We start from the raw sequence: 18,231 nt of genomic DNA, 5'->3' as shown, positions 1-18,231 counted from the left end.
TTGTACTGAACTTTGGATACCACCAATAACATCAAGATTTAAAGATCATCGTCTTCGTTTGAATAGAGGTCTCTCTGAATATACCGTTGATCCTGAAACACTTTACCGAAAGTATGCATAGTATACTTCCGTAGCCAGTCGGTGCTGTCAATCACGTGACCTGCTCGCGCCTCGACATCCGTCGTTGACAGACAGGCCAGTATTCAGTCAATTGAGATCCAATTCAACGCCTTTCACACGTTTCATCCCTTTCACTTCTTTGATTTTGTCACGGGGCTGAGTCACTGTCTCTAACATACTCCCGGCAAATCTCCTTGCCCTTCAATCTCTCTCAATTTCAACTCTCCGCCAGAACACCGCCCAACATGGATCGCAGCTTGGATGAGATCATCGCCGAAGAACCAGTAAGCCATCATCAGCCCCAAAACTGTCACAATTCCCGAACAAAATCAATATCTAACCTCCCTATAGCGCAAACAAAACCGTCCATCTGGCGGCCGCCGCAACCAAGGCCAAGGCCAAGGCCGTCGTCGCGATCGCGGCGATGGCATCAGAAAGGTACTGCCTACCCACAAGCTGTGATCGGATCTGCAACCTCTTCCAGAATTCGTGCGACCTACCCGACCCCAGACTAACCTACTTGCTTCTCCGCAGGTCCGCCCTCCTCTTCCTGTACCGAAAATTTTTTCTTCTGCGCTGTGATACACAATCCGTGGCCGGTTCCTCTTAATGGCTCGAGGCTGGAGGCTCGCCAGCGAGGAAGCCGGGGCGAACTTGCGAAACCAAGCTATTTATGCTCCCTACTCTGACGTGCAGCTAACCTCTCCTCTCTTCTTTTAAAAACAACAGCCCCAATCGCAAGACCGCGTCGATTTGAACTTGTACGTCCTTTCGATGTTGAAATTTACCGTGGTATCCGCTGACAGCGTTCAATTGGCAGGGACTGGGTTCATGACAAGTACGAGGATGACAGAGAGGGTATGTACCGATAAACTTCCAGCTGTTCGCCGCTCTTCGTTCTTATTCTAATTGCTTTTTTTTTCTGCATAGGTCGTCCCTCTCGCAACTCTCGCCGTTCACGTCGTTCAACCTCGCCCGGTGGCCGGTACGTTCTATGCAATCTGCAGCTTGCATGGTCGGAAAACAAGACACTAATTCGACTTAGAGGCAGTAGTTCTATGCTGACCAAGGTCCGCGTGGAAAACCTTCACTACGATATCACTGAGAGCGATCTGGAGGTATGTATCGAAGACATTTACATTGGAATGCTGGATCGTTAAAATTCTGACCAAACTGCGCAAATAGGATCTCTTTGGCCGAATTGGCCCCGTTACCGACCTTTCTCTCGTTTACGACCGCGCTGGACGCTCCGAAGGTGTTGCCTATGTCACATACAAGCACCTCAACGATGCCCACAAGTCTCTTAAGGAATACGATGGTGCCAACGCGAAGGGTCACCCCATTCGTCTGAGCCTTGTGCCCGGCCGACGCGAGCAACAAAAGAGCCTTTTCGACCGTGTCGCACGCCCTAGCGGACGTGATGCCCGCAGCTTAAGCCCTGGTGGCGAGGATGGATCAGGACGAGGACGTCGTGGTCGTGGCCGTCGCAACGACACGAGGGCCGCCCCGGGCAATATCGATCGCTACGTGCCTGGTGAACAATCACCAAACCGTCGCGGTGGTGCTGGTGGTCGACGAGGTGGAGGTGGCAGAGATAACGGACCTCGTACCGAGAATGGGGGTCGTCGCTCAGGCAATGCTCGTCCTCGCAAGACACAGGAGGAATTGGATCAAGAGATGGAGGATTACTGGGGTGGAAATGCCGGTGGTGAGGGTGCAGAGAACCAAGCTGCTCAAGAACAGCAGGCTGCTCCCGCTGAAACTGCTGCGCCTGTTGCTGAGGCTGCTGCTCCCGCCGCCGCTGCTCCGGCTCACAACGACGATGACATCGATATGATTGAGTGAATACATACAACCAAACCACACACTAGTCAACTCCTCTCATTCCTTCTTCCATCTGCGTTCCCCTGCACAGATCCTTTTAAGTTTCATTTATCTCGCGAATGGTCGCTTGTTTTTATCCGGTCTGATATTTCTTAATGCCCACATACACTAAATTGATTTGGAGGATTTGTAACTTTACAGCCATTATGAATCTGACACTCGGTACTTTGGCCTTTTGCTCCGATTTTTGTCGCACGTCAAAAGGACGTGTGGGTTTTTCCTTCCTATTCATCTCTCCACGGTTTCTACTTTCTGGGCAGCGGTCCGCTCAAATGAATAAAACTCTTCTCATTCAGTCACTATGTATAATAAGGACTATGAGATCTCGCAGTTAAGATCGTAGTGACTCGGATAATCCAAATGAGGCAAATTCAATCCCACTGGAGTACTGCTCGGGTAGATCGAGGAAGCGCATTCCTTAAACATCCTTTCAAGGACTTTAGCCCTTTGTAGACGAGTGTAGTGTTTTGTAGAGGGGGCGCTGCCCTGTTGGTTGGGTCCATTTTCTGTATACAATGGTGTGTCCGATATGAATTTACCGCCACAGCCCATAAGGATCACGACAAGCCTTCCACAACTTGATGGTTCCATCCTCGCTACCAGTGCCGTAAAGCTTGCCATCAGGGGAGAAGCTGATCGACCAAATAGGACCATGGTGTCCCTTTTGAACCTCTGCAAATAAAAATTAGAATTAGTCCCATGCATATAAAAGGGCTATCACAAATCAGAAATAGGAAAAGCAACATACCCAACTCTTCGTTAGTGTTTAAATCATACACACGCGCCCAGGTATCATTCGCGCTGCCAGTAACCAGTCTTCCGGAGTCGCTATTCACTGCCGCACTAGCAACCTCATAACCAAAATCGATTTTCTTTAAAAGTTGACCAGGCCTCAAGCCGTCGAAAAGATAGACACTCTTTCCAGCAGCCACGGTCAAAATACCGGTATCATTAGGCCGAACAGCAAGACTGTTCAGCTCACATGAACCAATCGCCCCATCAACACCGTACTCCAGCACAGGGTGTCGAGAACGCAAATCCCACCAGCGAATCTTGCGGTCTTCCGCCGCGGTAGTCACGATGTTGTAGTCCTGGTTCCAAACGATAGATTTTATAGTGCCGCCGTGGACACCGGCTCCGATTTCATAGCTCGTCACGGCATCTGTGTTGTTCTCGCCACCCCCGCTACTAGGTGTTGGTAGCGGCGGTGATGATCCATTACTTCCACCTCCTCCTGTACTCGAGCCGCCCCGGCTTAAATCGAAGATACGCAGTTTCTTCTCTGCGCCGCCTGTTGCGAGGACTTGTGGGTTTGCTTGGATGGGGAATGCGATAGCGCGCACTATGTGTGCGTGTTGTAGTGTGTGCAGGCATTCGCCTGTATATGTGTCCCAGACTTTGGCTGAAAAGTCTGCTGCTGCGGTAGCGGATATGGCGGCGTCGGCGGAGAGTCGAGCTTGCCAGACGGCACCTTTGTGCCCGAGGAATGTACCGATCCTAGGATATGTTTAGCATTTGAATATCCATGCGAATGGAGGACTCATTCCGACGTACCAGTCGCCAGTTATACCATCCCGGAGCATGGGATTGTTGTCTGGAGGAAAGTGATATTAGCTTCGTGAACATTGACCGACATTTTTCTTCCTCCCGCGGCTTGGACAACAGGAGCAATAAGTCAGAGATAATAACCTTTGCATGCAGAGATTAGATAGTACTGTTCTTCTTCGACGGTTGAAGAGAAACTCAAATGTGTCACTGGGCGCGAGTGCCCATGACAGGTTAACGGGACGACCTTGGGGATATCTGAAACGGACGAAATAAGCGTTAGCGAGCTATCACCGCAGATCATGAGCTATTGCAGCACATACCGGACGCCATTATGAGGGTACAAAGTAAGCCTTCTCCAAGTTCGAAGGGAGATAGAATGGTAAGAAGAAGAATCAAAAAGTCAAATGCCTCGGGAAGCTCTCAATTCTCATAGAAGCGCGTGACCGAGCCTTGTTCCGATGGCTAAGACCTGAAATAGACTAAACTTTCGAGCTTAAGGAAAGTAGAAAAGGAGATTCGTCAGAGTCATCAGGTCATCAAGAGGTCTTGAGTACAGTACAGAAGGATCGAAGTGGGATGACTGCCCACGCAGTTGAGGATAATTTGATGTTTGGTATTGAACAATTTAAGGTGAAACGACGACTCACCAGTGCTGTCTTGCTGCAACCCACTATGAGGATGAGGTAAGCCGGGGTCCCACTCTAAAGTTCTGGCATGTGCCTCGGTGCCTTGAACTACGGAGTATACCCCCCCCTGCAGTGAACAACAACCTTGGTAGATACAAGAGAAATCTGAGAAGAACTCAAATTCTGAAAGGGGATATCTTGTTAAGAGTCCAGCCATGACAGGTGAGTAGGAGAAATGCCTACATATATTCCAAGGTTCCTTACGTGGCCTGAGGTATATCTAGGCCTCGCAAAGACTCAGCTACGTATATCTGAATTACTCATACCGAAGGAGTGTTGGAACATACTATACAGCCATTGAAAACTTAATACTAATATTTTGAAAGTCACCACTTTGTTAAAGCTGGAAGGTTTCTGTGCCTTCAATTCTGATATAAAACAACTCAAAACGAGGTGGGCCCTGACAGCTTATCGCAACTAGTGAGGCTGATCATGAGTTCCAAGGGTTGTGATAAGGGGATATCAGGCCTTGGAGCGTTAATAATGTAAGACAATTCTAGTAGATTCGTCATAGCTCCACCGCCCACGTGATATGATGCGCAGGCGGGGACCCCAGAACGACTAAAGGACAACAACGCTCGACTTCGAGAGCTTCAAAGTTTCAATCAGTGATACCCTTCGTGTTTCTCTTCTTTTGTCATCTCTCTTTCTTCCAATTCCTCCTCCCAGGTTGTATGTATGCCTGACTTCAAGATCTCGTCCTCTCTTGAGGGTCATGGCGATGATGTAAGCTTCCTAGCTCCGACACGCTCCCCCTCAGTACCTTGTTGGTAATCACTGCACATTTGACTAATTCTGATTTTGTGTCACTCAGGTTCGCGCCGTGGCCTTCCCTAACCCAAATGTGGTCCTATCTGCTTCCCGTGATGCCACTGTTCGACTTTGGAAGCTTGTTTCAAGTCCACCCCCCGCCTACGATTACACTATCACAGCACATGGCCAAGCATTCATTAACAGTCTAGCTTACCTACCACCATCACCCGAGTACCCCGAGGGTCTCATTTTATCTGGCGGTCAAGACACGATCATCGAAGCTCGACAGCCCGGAAAGACTACAGACGATAATGCCGATGCAATGCTCCTGGGCCATGCCCACAATATCTGTGCCCTAGATGTCTCTCCGGATGGACAGTGGATTGTCAGTGGTAGCTGGGACTCGACAGCCCGCCTCTGGAAGGTTGGCAAATGGGAAGCTGATGTCGTCTTGGATGGACACGAAGCCAGTGTATGGGCCGTGCTGGCTTATGATCAGAATACTATTATTACCGGTATGATTCTTTGCTGGGAACTGCAGGCAAATATGATGTGCTTACTGACATTCTTTTATAGGCTGCGCCGACCATATGATTCGCGTATTCAACACATCGGGGACGCTTCTAGGTAGTGTCAAAAATTCAAATGACGTCGTTCGAGCCCTATGCAAGGTTCCTACGTCAAACCCGACAGGAGCACAATTTGCGTCAGCTAGCAACGATGGAGTAATTCGCTTATACACACTTAAGGGTGATCTAGTCGCCTCCCTACATGGTCACGAAAGCTTTGTTTACTCGCTTGCAGCCCTACCATCTGGTGAGCTTGTCAGTGCGGGTGAAGATAGAACTGTTCGTGTCTGGAATGGAACCCAGTGTGTCCAAACAATTACCCATCCTGCTATTTCGGTATGGAGTGTAGCAGCATGTCAGCAGAATGGTGATATCGTCACCGGTGCCAGCGACCGCATTACTCGCGTCTTCAGCAGAAGCCCAGAGCGTCACGCCGCGGCGGAAGTTATTCAAAATTTTGATGATGCCGTCAAAGGATCATCTATTCCCGCAGAACAAGTTGGGAAGGTGAACAAAGAGCAATTGCCCGGTCCAGAATTCCTGCAACATAAATCAGGAACGAAGGAAGGCCAAGTACAGATGATTCGCGAGGCAGATGGTAGCGTGACAGCTCATACCTGGTCATCTGCAACCCAAGAATGGATCGCTGTGGGCACAGTGGTTGAATCAGCTGGTAGCAGTGGTCGGAAGACAGAATATCTGGGACAGGATTATGATTATGTCTTTGATGTGGATATCGAGGACGGCAAGCCTCCGCTCAAACTGCCTTACAATGTCTCCCAAAATCCTTACGAAGCTGCCACCAAATTTATTGGGGATAATGAACTTCCTGTTTCATACTTGGACCAGGTTGCAAACTTCATTACACAGAACACACAAGGCGCTACTCTTGGCCAATCTCAGGCTCCGGCGGGCGCTGATCCCTGGGGCTCGGAGCGAAGATATCGCCCAGGTGACAGTGAAACAGCTGAAAATGCGCCGCCACCCGCTCCCGAACCACGCGCTCAGGTCCTGCCCCAAAAGACCTATCTATCGATCAGAAGTACAAATATCAAGGTCATTACAAAGAAAGTACAGGAACTGAATGAGAAGGTTCTAGCTGAGGCAGGCAAAGACGTTGCACTCGACCCAACAGAAGTCGATGCTGTCATCGCCCTATGCAATCAACTAGAATCCTCCCAGAAGCTTGCCGACTCACCCGTCGTCGAATCTGGTGTTCCCTTAATTTACAGAATTGCAACTGCGTGGCCTGTTGCTAACAGAGTTCCCGGGCTGGATCTATTGCGTCTGCTTGCTGCTGCTGCGCCTTTTACTGCATCCAACGAATACAGTGGCGACAACCTCGTATCGGGTATCATCGCTAGCGGTGTCTTTGAGGCACCTCTCCATGTAAACAATGCTATGCTTACGGTTCGAATGCTTGCCAACCTTTTCGAGACCGAGGCAGGTCAAAACTTGGCCATAAACACATTCGACCAGATCATGTCCGGTGTGAAATCAGCCTTGACTAATAGCGCAGAATCGCCAAACCGTAACCTCACCATCGCTGTTACGACATTGCACATCAACTTTGCCGTGTACATTACCTCGGGGGACAGAGCACAGACACCCGAATCTGCAGAGCGCGGCTTGGTGCTTCTTGAAGAATTGGCGAAGACTGTCTCTGGAGAGAACGATTCTGAAGCCGTCTATCGGGGACTTGTTGCCTTGGGAACGTTGGTCAAATCTTTGGGTGAAGAGGTGAAGAGTGCTGCAAAGGAAATTTACGAAATCAATGCGGTCCTCAACCGAGTCTCTGGATCTGGCCCTGGAAAAGAACCGAGAGTCAAGGGCATTATTGAGGAGATTCAACAGACTCTCCAATAATCATGAAGTATCTCTTACTTAGGCGCTTACCATAGATATCCTTATTGCCTTCATAATGACCATGACGCAATGCTCAATACATGAACTTTTACAATTCTGTCAACCATTACTTTTGATTTCGTCAATTTTTTTTTAATTTAAGTAGCACCCAGTAACTTCGTAAAGCTGTCTCTGATCAAATATTCATACTGATCAGATCAAACCTCCACTCAAATTAAAGTCTACCCTCTGCATTAACCCCCACTTCCATAACCTGTTCAATTCCAGGGTACGGTGGCAAATCCAACCCATATTTGTCCGTGATATCCCTAGACAAGAACCGACCTCCAATGAAATGCCGTCCCTTATAAAACTTCACACAAGGCTTCGGGGCAGTCAAACTGATAAGCGCTTGCGGCATGAACTTTGCTCCCGGTCCTTCTTTGGGTGGCCCACTTTGAATATCCCATGAACTGGGTGCATCGACGCTTAGTACGGGGACAGAAGCAGCTTCGATCTGTGACACAATGGGCCCAAACGGATCACGAAGCGGGCCGCCGAAGGAGAAGCCAAAAATGGCATCCACTAGGAAGTGTGTTTCTTTCAATGCGGTTGAGAAGTCTGTTATGAAGGGCACAGATAGATTTTGAAGTTGGATTTTCAGGCGCTTGGAGTTGTTAAATTGGGATTCTGTTTGGGTCCTTGTACCGGGCTTTACCTTGTATAGTTCGTTCTTGCCTTCTTTGGGATAGTAGACAGATGGCTTATAGCCGTATTGAGCTAGATGACGGGCTGCGACGAGACCATCTCCGCCTGTCATTGATTTGTTAGTTTCATGGGAAGTGATTGTAGTTTATATAGCTGGGCCATACCGTTGTTACCAGGTCCGCATACGACAAGCACATTCTTGCCGGCGCTAAGGGGATGAACCTTCCAGACTGTATGGTGATTTAGTATGAAGAGATACATGGTTTGCGTATTGTGAGGTGCGCAATTCACCAGCTTGAGATACGGAGAGCCCCGCCAGTTCCATCAACTGGTCGAGAGACCAGCCGCCCAATTCCATAAGATCTTTGTCGAGGGATACGGCATCCTTTGCAGAGATCGCCTATGGGTGTTATTAGTTCCATAAATTATGACAATGGTCCATTTTCACATACTTTTAGAGACATCTTGGTAGCTTGAGTGTAGCGTCGGAAGGTGGGTAGTGAGAACCTTCTGGGAAGGGTAGAGCGGAACATGCAACGTGACAATATAATGCCCCGCTTTTGGATTAATTTAAATTGACAATGGCTCCCACTTATCAATGGGAATATCTCACGATTCGCAAAAGAAAGATAAGCAGAATGGGATTGAAAGTAGAATCAAGAAATATGAAGTTCAGTATACATCGCATTGCATCATCCCCCCGCTAATCCAAATTAGGTCATCCCGGATCATCTATTAACCCGGCTCTCCTTGAACTTTTGCGGAGTCCATTTTACAACCTCCGAGTGTTTCAGATCCCATTCATTGCGAACGCTATCTCACATCCGACATAATGGTTGTTCGAATCCGACTGGCGCGCTTCGGCAACAAGCATGACCCATTCTACAACATTGTTGTGGCCCAGGCACGGTGCGTGTCATCTACTCTCCTCCCGTTGGCCCAATACAAATCTATCAAGCACATCACACCCTCGAATATCTCGAGAGAGGATTGATTCGATATTCAAAACGCTACAAACGCAATAGCAATGAGCAATTATCGCTAACTATAGCTTTAGATCTGCCCGCGGCGGCAAGCCCCTCGAGGTCATCGGCACCTACAACCCAATCCCCAAGCGTCCTGTGAGCCCTTACAATGAGAACGCCAATATGCGCCCTTACAAGGAGGTTGCGCTTGATCAAGCGCGGGCGAAGTACTGGTTGGGTGTTGGTGCGCAACCAAGTGACCCCGTGTGGAAATTGCTGAACATGGTACGTGGTCTTGAAACGGGGGGATGGCTACGGAACGAATTGCAGACGTAGCGTTGATTTTCTCATTGGAAGGTTTCTTCGCGAGTGGCTATTATGTCTTTCTGTGGCCGGTGAAATTGTTGGAATTTGCGCATTGAACTGTCCGTTTTGCTGACCGAGAGATTACTCACAGGCTGGCCTGGTTGAACCGAAACCCACTACTTTCAACAAGGCATAAATGTCTTCTTATCACCATCGAGGCTACCTCATTTCGAGCCGTATCCCAATACCTCCGAAATCGACCCATTGACTCTAGCCGGCGGTCTTGTGGAGCGGCTCGACCATTTGTTTGTTTTTGTACTTTGCTATCTCTTCTCTGGTTTTGGCATTTGAGGCGTTTCCTGTGAGCTGGGTTGTTCTGAAAAGTCCGTGTAGGGGAAGAAAACATTCCCTGAACATTGTTCTATGTACCTTGTATATTATCTACTATATCTGTCTTACTCTACGGGAGTCGAATTCTTAGTGTGAGAAAGAACCCGAGTGATGAAGTCGGCATGAAGAAATCTAAGATACAATGTCATTTCATTGATATCTATCGGTTTATACCACTCGGACGTAGATTTTGTATCATCTTTATAGAGGGTATTGGATAAAGGCATCGCTTCCCTAAGGTTGTTGATAATGACCGTTGAACCGGTGATCCTTGTCCGATTAGTATAAAGGGCTCTCCGCAGTAAATTCAGATGTTAACATGGGACACCTTGGGTCTCGGAGGACCGGGAGTTTAACTTCCTTTACGTGATATACTAGAGGGTTTATTAGAGTATGGATATTGTTAAGTATAGTCCTACTTATATTCCTAGAGGTATCTATTCCTAGTGTGTTAAGAAGTGGTGATGTTTAACTTTACCACATAAGCTCAAATCGAAACATTTTAAGGTGTGTGATTTTAACAAATCGGACGTGGGGAGACGTTATCTCAGATATGCTCATTCAAAATGGCCCGATTCGAAGAGAGATACATGAGCTAGAGGTAACGCGCAGCGGAGTGGCTCCTGACAACAGATTTGGCGCGCGATCTGGCCATCCACCACGCTTCCACACCACAGTGACGCGCCTATGACCAGTCCTCCGCAGTATCCACCCCAAATATCCTTTTCACAATGGACTTAGGGGAAGGACTAATCCACATCGGGAGCAGCCTTTGTCCCTGAGGACGCTACTTCTTTCCACGGCCCAACCACATGGACCACTCGAGACTTGATAAGCCCAAGGCATTTTCCCGTGCTTGACAAGCCACCATTGGTCGACGGCGCTGGATTTGAGTTTTTCAATTCCATGGATTGGGGACCAGCATCGTGGCTCGCTTTCTTTGTACTTTGTAATCCCATAGCCCATAGCCCGGGTGGGAAGTTGGCTCGTAGTGGGTGCCTGAAGCCCTCATTACTTTCTTTTCTTTTTTACTCCATACTCCAGACGCCAGGAATGTGCACGGATGGTCATTAATGGAGTTGAACTTTAAAGTTGCTTTTCTTTCATTCTTTTGGCCGCTTTTATCTCTTTGATTCGATTCAGATTTTATTTTCTTTGTATTTGGGATCTGTTGGGATCCTCTGCAGCCTAGAGATATAGAGGGAGCACGTAATCTGGCTATGTACAGTACATTTGGCTCTGGAGCAGCCTGGAGCTTGATTTGCTCCTTATTTGCTTTTATTCGCCCGGGGTTCGTGTTCCCATAGACTAACAATCACATGCTTTTACTAGTATATTCCGTATTGGATATCACATCCATATCAAAATTGTATTTGAACTTGAATTATCTTGAGTATTTATATATAATATTCTGCTACCTGTAGACATAGGTACCCTTATATAGACCCCCCTATTGAAACTGCCAAATATAAAAGTTAAACCCCTCGCTCCTAACTCCATGATGGGGCTCTTCCTCCTATAGGCGGGAAGGGGCTGCAAGCCCGTTGAGTGCCGACCAGGGTTTTGCGACCGGGCGATCTTAGTCTTACAGCCCTGGAGTCCTTCAGCCCACTTAGTCCAGTTTCTTTTATTCTTTTTTTCTTTATAGAGATATTGATGTAATTCTATATTTATAATACATCTATATGCTGTAAGAGGTATAAACAACTCATCTAGTAGCTGATTACTAGGCTACCTATGGTGCCTCCTAATTTACTAAAAAAAGGTACCTAGACCGGGTATAAGGCAGACTAGTATAGTGTGAAGCAACTACCGAGGCTTGGTATACTGTGATAGTTGATGTTGATATTGATACTACAATTCTGCGGCAGACCGCAGTATCCAATGACCCTGCGTTTTTTCTAGAATCTTTTAGCCCGAACCCCCCTTGAGAAAGAGAAGAAGCAAAAACTCCCCTAAACCAGAGCATCCAAGAATCCAGAACATTTTTTAAGAAAAAAAAACTGGGGCATGCTCGGGGCACGCACTTGTCCACACCCCATTCTGCAAGCGGCCAGGCACTGTCCAGTAATACCGGTACAGAAGTCGTAATATATTAACCAAGTACATCCTCTTATTACGGGAAAATCATACTATATATAGGTACTAACTAGTGTACTGTACATGTATGTTTTACACGTTTATTCGCGTCGAACGATGGCAGATCCATGGAACTCTGGCAGCTGGGGCAAGAGCGACCGTGTCCGGCTCTTTCCCTCCAGGACTGTCCAAGGTTCCCCTTCCCCTTCCTCGCCCACTTTCTTTCGCCCCCCTCAATAATCTTCCCCCTTTCATCCTTTTGCATCATCACGTCCGCTCTATTCATAATCCATTTTTTCGTCATCTACTCGACGAAACCTGTCAACGACACTCGTCCTATCTTGAGTGCCTCTGAGCGAAAGAGGAGAGATAGAGAGTGAGGTGACTCGAAACAACCCCGTGCGCGCCACCTGTCGCAGATCCGATGAGGAGCGAACATCCCGGCCTTTTGAATATCCATTGAATCGCTCTTCTCGCCCACTCCTTTCACACGCGCATTAAATTCGCCTATCGCATCATTTGCGCCGCACTGCGCTTCAACTTATCACCGACTCCTTTTTCTTCGCTGCCAACCCATACCCATTCGTGTCGCGAAATCTCAATCCTTTACTTCAAAAATTTCGTGAGGGATGAGCGGCAGCTCGAACCAGTCTACTCGAACGAGTCCCGGTTCTTTCGGAACAAACCAGCGCACAGAGTCCGTATCTTCTGGTTCATCGCCGACACAACAGTCACTCTCCTCCCAGGCGCCCGCGACGACTCAGCATGCGATGTCGACCGACGTGTATAGCCCAAACGTCTCGCAAGCCCCCGCATCACTTGGCCCTACTTTCACATATCCCTTTGGTCCCTCTTCATCTTTCGACAACGGAATGCGCCTCGGCGACGCCGATCGCAACCTCCAGGGCCTAAATGGCCTGGGTCGCGCATCCAGTGGTGGCGCAATCTTGATGCGCAAGCTTCCCCGAAACACTAGTCGTGAAGCCCTTCGCAGTATGCTGCTTTTTGCCAAAGATTTTGTTGATGCCGATTTCGTGACCTCAGACCTCCCCGAAGATGACGGTTTTTTGAGCGCGATCGCGCGCTTCAACACTCTTCCCGCGGCCGAAGAGGCCCGTGCCCTTCTTGATGGCAAACCGAACTCCAAGAATGACGCGAATATGGTGGTGGAGATGTATCCTGGCCCGGTCGGATCCAACTTCTCCAATACGCGTCGCAACACGATCGATCATACCGCGACGCGTGGTTTATTGGGTGGTGTCCCTTCTAACGGCCCTCTATCGCGTCAATCTTCTCGATTTAATGGAACTTTCCAAAGTCTAGAGAGACTCTCCGCAAACCCATCCGGTCAGGCTATCGGCGAAGGCTTGCCATCGGCATCCGACTCTGGTTCGCGTCTCCACAGCCTGTTCTCCCCACAATCTCCGATCGGAAATGGTGTTGGAGATCTGCCACGTGTGACTGGAAAATCGATGATCGATGAAGATCCCGACGAAGAGACTGGCGAATTACTTAAAGACCCCGTGGGTTATGCTGAAAATGGCCACTCTGCTTCGGTTTCTGTTGGCCGTCGCTCAACCAACCCTCAAATGCCAACTGGTCGTTTTGGAAGTTTGTCTCTCTCAACCAACATGTCTTCACCTCCCTTGCCCAATTACCAATCGGGTGGCCCTGGTCCACGTATGAGTGGAAGTGGCCCATCCTCGAATTACCAAAGTAATGTGAATCATGGTCATGGATACCCATATGCCAGTCAACATACACCCCGGCACAGCTTGCCAGCCGCCAACCCCAATGATCTCAACCCACCTTGCAACACCCTTTATGTCGGAAATCTACCCCCTGATACCTCTGAAGAGGAGCTCAAAGCACTTTTCTCCAAGCAACGCGGATACAAGCGACTCTGCTTCCGCAATAAGCAAAATGGTCCGATGTGTTTCGTTGAGTTCGACGAGGTGGCGATGGCAAGCAAGGCTTTGAATGAGTTGTATGGTTACAAACTGTCCAACAGTGTCAAAACTGGCATTCGTCTCAGCTTCTCCAAAAACCCTCTCGGCGTGCGCTCCGGCCAGCCTGGTAGTATGAACCCGGCCAATCCGCTTTCCGGGCCTGGCGGTGCTCCTGCGGGCAGTAGTCTGGGTGGAATACCCAGCCATATGTTCTCATCAGTAACCGGGCCCCCTCCAGGCCTCCAGGCACCCCCGGGGCTTGCCATGCCCATGCCGTTGCGCAACGGTGGCAATAACATCCACGGCCAAGGAAATCCCCACACAATGGTGAACAGCCCTCAATTTAATCACAACTCCGGTCTAGGGATTCGAGCAAACGGAGCAAACTCAATGATGATGTCGCCTCCTCCTCCTCCTCCTCCTGGCGGTGCTGCCAGGAACAATGCAGGACCGGATATGAATGGCTTTAATTCCTTCTATCCTGATTACATGATGGGTCGTTAAGGATCAACGTCCCTCTCTTCTTTTTCCAGATTACGGCCGGCATGTTTGATGAATTAACTGGGGTATTGGCGCATTGGGGGTTCCTTTCGTTTTGTGAGCTAGATTCAGCATTCGGCGGCTGCATACCTCTCGGGAGTACTGATCCAGGACTGCTTTTGTTTTCAATGTCTTGTTTAGTCCCTTTTCATGTGATTTGCTATTCTTTGTGGTTTTTACTGTTGTATTGCATGGGAACTCGGGCGCTCTTTCACATCTCCTATCTTTTTTACCTTGGCAGGATTGCATCCCAGGTCATTGTCCAGCTTGTATTCTTATTCTGCCTTCGGTCAGTGTGCGGTGCCCACGCGGTGCGCTTTTTTTTTTCTTGGCCATTTGCGTTATTCATCTCCACCTTCATACCCTTGTTGCTATTTATGTTCCTGTTAAGTCTCTTCATGCTTGATTATTATTATTATTATTATTGTTTTTTTACCCTTCGCCTGTGCAGCCTTGGGTCACTGCCCATACACCTCATTGGGTGTATGGCTTCCCTAGGAGGCTGCGCAGCCTTATTTGACCGTGATTCCCCTTTTAACAGCTGGTTGAGATTTATTGCGTTCTTACCTATGCATCTTCACGTGTGAACCGGAATGGATTTTGCTATTTTGTTGCAGCTGGTTGTTTCCACTATGCAAGTATCAAAGACGGTGTCTACTGTGCTTTCTTTGCCTATTCACCTAATATGTCACTTGTTACATGCTATGAGCTACGGGATGCCGTATCTCGACTACAGTCAGTTACGCATCACCCCAGGCGTTTCGCTCGCCTTTAACCATACATTATCTCAAGCAATGGAGAAAAGCAAGGCGTCCGGCTCATTTTGGTTTTGTTTTCGATTCATATCGCATTTGCTGAAGCCTTTCTAATCTTGCTTGCATTGCAACATTCCCCTCCATGTGCCCATGTCATGCTTTCTCTTTTCCACTTCCTGGAGCAGGTTGCTCCGGATTGAAGCATTGTGGGCGCTTCGATAAGTACGCTGGCTTTTTCTTATGATTTTAATGTTCGGGATATGACGAGGAAATGCGGCATGTTATTTTCCCTTATTAGTGGTATCATTTGTGTCTCTATTTACTCACTCCTTTCTGCCTTGCTTGGTGGACCTGATACTGATACATTTGCTTCAATATGTACTTCATACAATGGACTATTTGCAAGCTCACTACTTATATCTATTGCTCCTAAACTCTGTAGCTTCTTCTAGATTATAGGTGTAGACAATAACATGAAGCTAATCGACTTGCTGAGCACACCAAAAGTGGGCTGTTGTTGTTGTGGATCCCACCGACGCTTAGCTTGGCAACAGTGTGAGCACGTGACCACACGCCAACTCTTGCCGCGCCGAAAAGTTTCTTCCCCTGCAACGAACATCATCTCCAACATCCCCAATCCTCAACCCATCAATTGCAGCGCCAGGCTGCCGATAGCCGTCCCATTCGTGGAATCGTGCTTCTAATAACTCTTTCCTTATTCAATACCCCTTTTTATTAATTTCCTGGGCACTAGCCCAGTTCCCCCTCGAGATGGCGCCCCGGATACAGAGCCAGCGTGTCTCCAACACCCTCCTCCCCTATCTTACTTCCTCTTCTTCCACCTCCTCTCCATCCTTCAACACATCATTATGCTCCCCCTCACAATCATTAGCCCGCCAATTCTCGGCTACGGCAGCTCCACAGACCAAGCTCCGCAGACAAATGTTTGAGTGGCTTAATACTGATGGAGTCAATTATAAGCACCACGTCCCTGGTGAAATGAATTATTTGGTCAAAGGTCGACGGGATCCTGATAACCCTCCTTCGAACCGACCCTTCCCGAATAACCGAAACTTCGTCAGCGAGAGCGTTCTCAGTGAGGAACTCCGAAATGAGGTTTACGTGCAGGTCGTGGACCAGAAGAAGAGCGTTCGCGCTGTTAGTGTTGAATTTGGCATTGACATGAAGCGGATCGCGGCAGTAGTACGATTGGTGGAGCTTGAGCGTAGACAACGATCACAGGTACGTTTCTTATCCATTTTTCCATTTCCTCTCCTATTGCACCTCGAAGCCCTTTTCCCCGACGCATATGATGAGACAACAAAAAAAATTCGATTAGTCTTGAAGACACAAGCTTTGCTTGACTGGTTAGAAACTTTATCTTACTGAATTACATGCTGTTATTCCATTTATTACAATCACTTTTGGATCTGTTGTCAGCACCATAGCTAATTCAATCGCTATTAGGGAAAGTCAATGGCGATGCCATACGCTCGGGCAGTTCACGAAATGGTTCCGCTTACTCCGCTTGCTGAGCGCCCAGTATTCCACGAGCCTATCAATGATCTCCCTGCCCATCCTTCCACGGGTGCTCAGATTTTCTATCCTACAACCGAATCTCGCTCCTTCACTCGCATCGATGCTGGTCGCGTGTTCTCTGCTGCCCCGGAGCTGGAGAACTGTAATAAATCGAGATTCTCTCACCCCTCCGACCTTGCCGACATCGTCTTCAAGAAGCCCCGAAAGATTGAGTGGGTTGGCAAGGGTGACAACGCACGCCAGGTCCTCCAACCTGCCGATGTGCGGATTCCCCACCCACAACAGGTGCAGATGGAACGCGACCGCATCGCTTTCCCCCAAAGAGCGCCGTGCGGTCATTGATCGCCACGCTAAGCGTCTCGCAGAGCAAGAGAAGGTTGAGCAGAAGCAACGTGAGCGAAGCAAGGAAATTCGCGAGAAACGTATTAATCACGTTGAGCCTGAAGGAGGACGCTTCGATTTCCGTATCCAAGATGCCGTCTTCAGCAACCAGACTGTCGGCCATGATGGTCGTGCCCCCTGGGCTCCTGGTCGCCGTTACGGTGTTCCTACCAATGACCGCAAGCGCGGCGTTGTCAAAATTCCCACCCGCGTGGAGGCTTAAAGCCCCCACCCCTGGGAATGATTTGTGTAACCCTTTGTGTCTTTGAGCGTCTTTGATTCCCGGAGCTTGGATCTCGCAGGATGAGAAGAATTGTACTCTACTTGTACTTATACAACTGTATGGCGGTGACTTTATTCACCCATGTATCTATATCTATGCCACACTATGGACTCTTTTTACTTCCAATAAGCATATCAAAATCATATTGTATTCCCTAAGGACCCGAAACTCCAACGTAGAAAATGCGTGCACATTCACCTACCCCGAACAAATATTAACCCGAAATACTAAATCATCATCAAGGCCGCCGGATATATGATATCCATTCATAATAAATCACTTGAATCATAATCACCGCACTTCCCCAACAGATCGGCACCGTCCTCTTCCCCTTCGAATTCCCACCCAGGCTTCAACGGCATCGGCCTCTGTCTCGCTCCCAGAACCGGAACCGCCTCTAGAAAAAAGACTCCAGAACGACGCGACTATACTCTGTGTCCAGGTTGTGTCGACATCGCTGCTCCCCTTTGGATGGGAAGCGAAAGTATTGGCCGGCATTGCAGAACCCATTTTTGGTGTCGGGGCAGAAATGATAGACGACAGAGTGGGTTGATGTAGTGAGTGGGAGTATGTCAACTGCGGCGTGAATTATGTTGAGCTCCGTTTTTGGATATCTTAAAGTGAAGGTGATAATGTCCACGGGTTGACTTATTTTTGGATAGGTATTATAACGCTCAGGTGAAATAGTCAGACGTTAAGATGGAAGTGGTCGAGGAAACCAATATGTATACGAACTAGTTAGTACTTCACATGCCGATCGCCCTTTGACCTCGATCGAGAAACCTGGAAATGGGGGTTGAGTAACCTATACGTGATGTGTAACAAAGATCAGGCTCGCGTGCGTGTAGCTGAAAAACTAGCGGGGGTATGGCAAATGATATGCTCGCATGATATTGACCATGTGCGACTGTCCAGACACGTCTATGCATGC

At 48.4% G+C, this 18,231-nt stretch overlaps 7 protein-coding genes across 7 annotated transcripts; 5 read left to right on the top strand and 2 right to left on the bottom strand.

Moving 5' to 3' along the window:
• Positions 1-365: 365 nt before the first annotated feature.
• N7478_005540 (putative RNA binding protein) lies at positions 366-1,965 on the top strand (the record flags this gene model as incomplete). The annotated part of the gene is made up of 7 exons (XM_056921754.1): positions 366-404; positions 472-558; positions 850-881; positions 941-978; positions 1,051-1,105; positions 1,166-1,238; positions 1,306-1,965. 7 exons carry the CDS (start codon positions 366-368, stop codon positions 1,963-1,965), a joined length of 984 nt encoding a protein of 327 aa, XP_056779791.1.
• Positions 1,966-2,539: 574 nt separating this feature from the next.
• N7478_005539 (WD40 repeat domain-containing protein) lies at positions 2,540-3,882 on the bottom strand (the record flags this gene model as incomplete). Its single annotated transcript, XM_056921753.1, has 4 exons — positions 2,540-2,676; positions 2,753-3,501; positions 3,559-3,598; positions 3,873-3,882. The coding sequence occupies 4 exons, from the start codon at positions 3,880-3,882 to the stop codon at positions 2,540-2,542; spliced, it is 936 nt and encodes a 311-aa protein (XP_056779790.1).
• A 1,034-nt stretch (positions 3,883-4,916) lies between these two features.
• N7478_005538 (WD repeat PLAP family protein) lies at positions 4,917-7,426 on the top strand (the record flags this gene model as incomplete). The annotated part of the gene is made up of 3 exons (XM_056921752.1): positions 4,917-4,964; positions 5,053-5,506; positions 5,568-7,426. The coding sequence occupies 3 exons, from the start codon at positions 4,917-4,919 to the stop codon at positions 7,424-7,426; spliced, it is 2,361 nt and encodes a 786-aa protein (XP_056779789.1).
• Positions 7,427-7,640: 214 nt separating this feature from the next.
• Positions 7,641-8,577, bottom strand: N7478_005537 (NADHX epimerase; the record flags this gene model as incomplete). Its single annotated transcript, XM_056921751.1, has 4 exons — positions 7,641-8,218; positions 8,278-8,343; positions 8,405-8,513; positions 8,566-8,577. 4 exons carry the CDS (start codon positions 8,575-8,577, stop codon positions 7,641-7,643), a joined length of 765 nt encoding a protein of 254 aa, XP_056779788.1.
• A 368-nt stretch (positions 8,578-8,945) lies between these two features.
• N7478_005536 (mitochondrial 37S ribosomal protein bS16m) lies at positions 8,946-9,414 on the top strand (the record flags this gene model as incomplete). The annotated part of the gene is made up of 2 exons (XM_056921750.1): positions 8,946-9,022; positions 9,171-9,414. The coding sequence occupies 2 exons, from the start codon at positions 8,946-8,948 to the stop codon at positions 9,412-9,414; spliced, it is 321 nt and encodes a 106-aa protein (XP_056779787.1).
• Positions 9,415-12,482: 3,068 nt separating this feature from the next.
• On the top strand, positions 12,483-14,306 carry N7478_005535 (uncharacterized protein; the record flags this gene model as incomplete). The annotated part of the gene is made up of 1 exon (XM_056921749.1): positions 12,483-14,306. One exon carries the CDS (start codon positions 12,483-12,485, stop codon positions 14,304-14,306), a length of 1,824 nt encoding a protein of 607 aa, XP_056779786.1.
• A 1,562-nt stretch (positions 14,307-15,868) lies between these two features.
• On the top strand, positions 15,869-17,240 carry N7478_005534 (mitochondrial 37S ribosomal protein mS45; the record flags this gene model as incomplete). The annotated part of the gene is made up of 3 exons (XM_056921748.1): positions 15,869-16,339; positions 16,565-16,921; positions 16,962-17,240. 3 exons carry the CDS (start codon positions 15,869-15,871, stop codon positions 17,238-17,240), a joined length of 1,107 nt encoding a protein of 368 aa, XP_056779785.1.
• Between the last annotated feature and the right edge of the window lie 991 nt (positions 17,241-18,231).

This window comes from Penicillium angulare (genome assembly GCF_028827245.1).
Source record: "Penicillium angulare strain IBT 27051 chromosome Unknown utg000004l_segment0_segment0, whole genome shotgun sequence".
NCBI classification, from domain to species: domain Eukaryota; kingdom Fungi; phylum Ascomycota; class Eurotiomycetes; order Eurotiales; family Aspergillaceae; genus Penicillium; species Penicillium angulare.
Note: the sequence above shows the minus strand (reverse complement) of the source record. Positions and strands in the feature narration are given on the sequence as shown.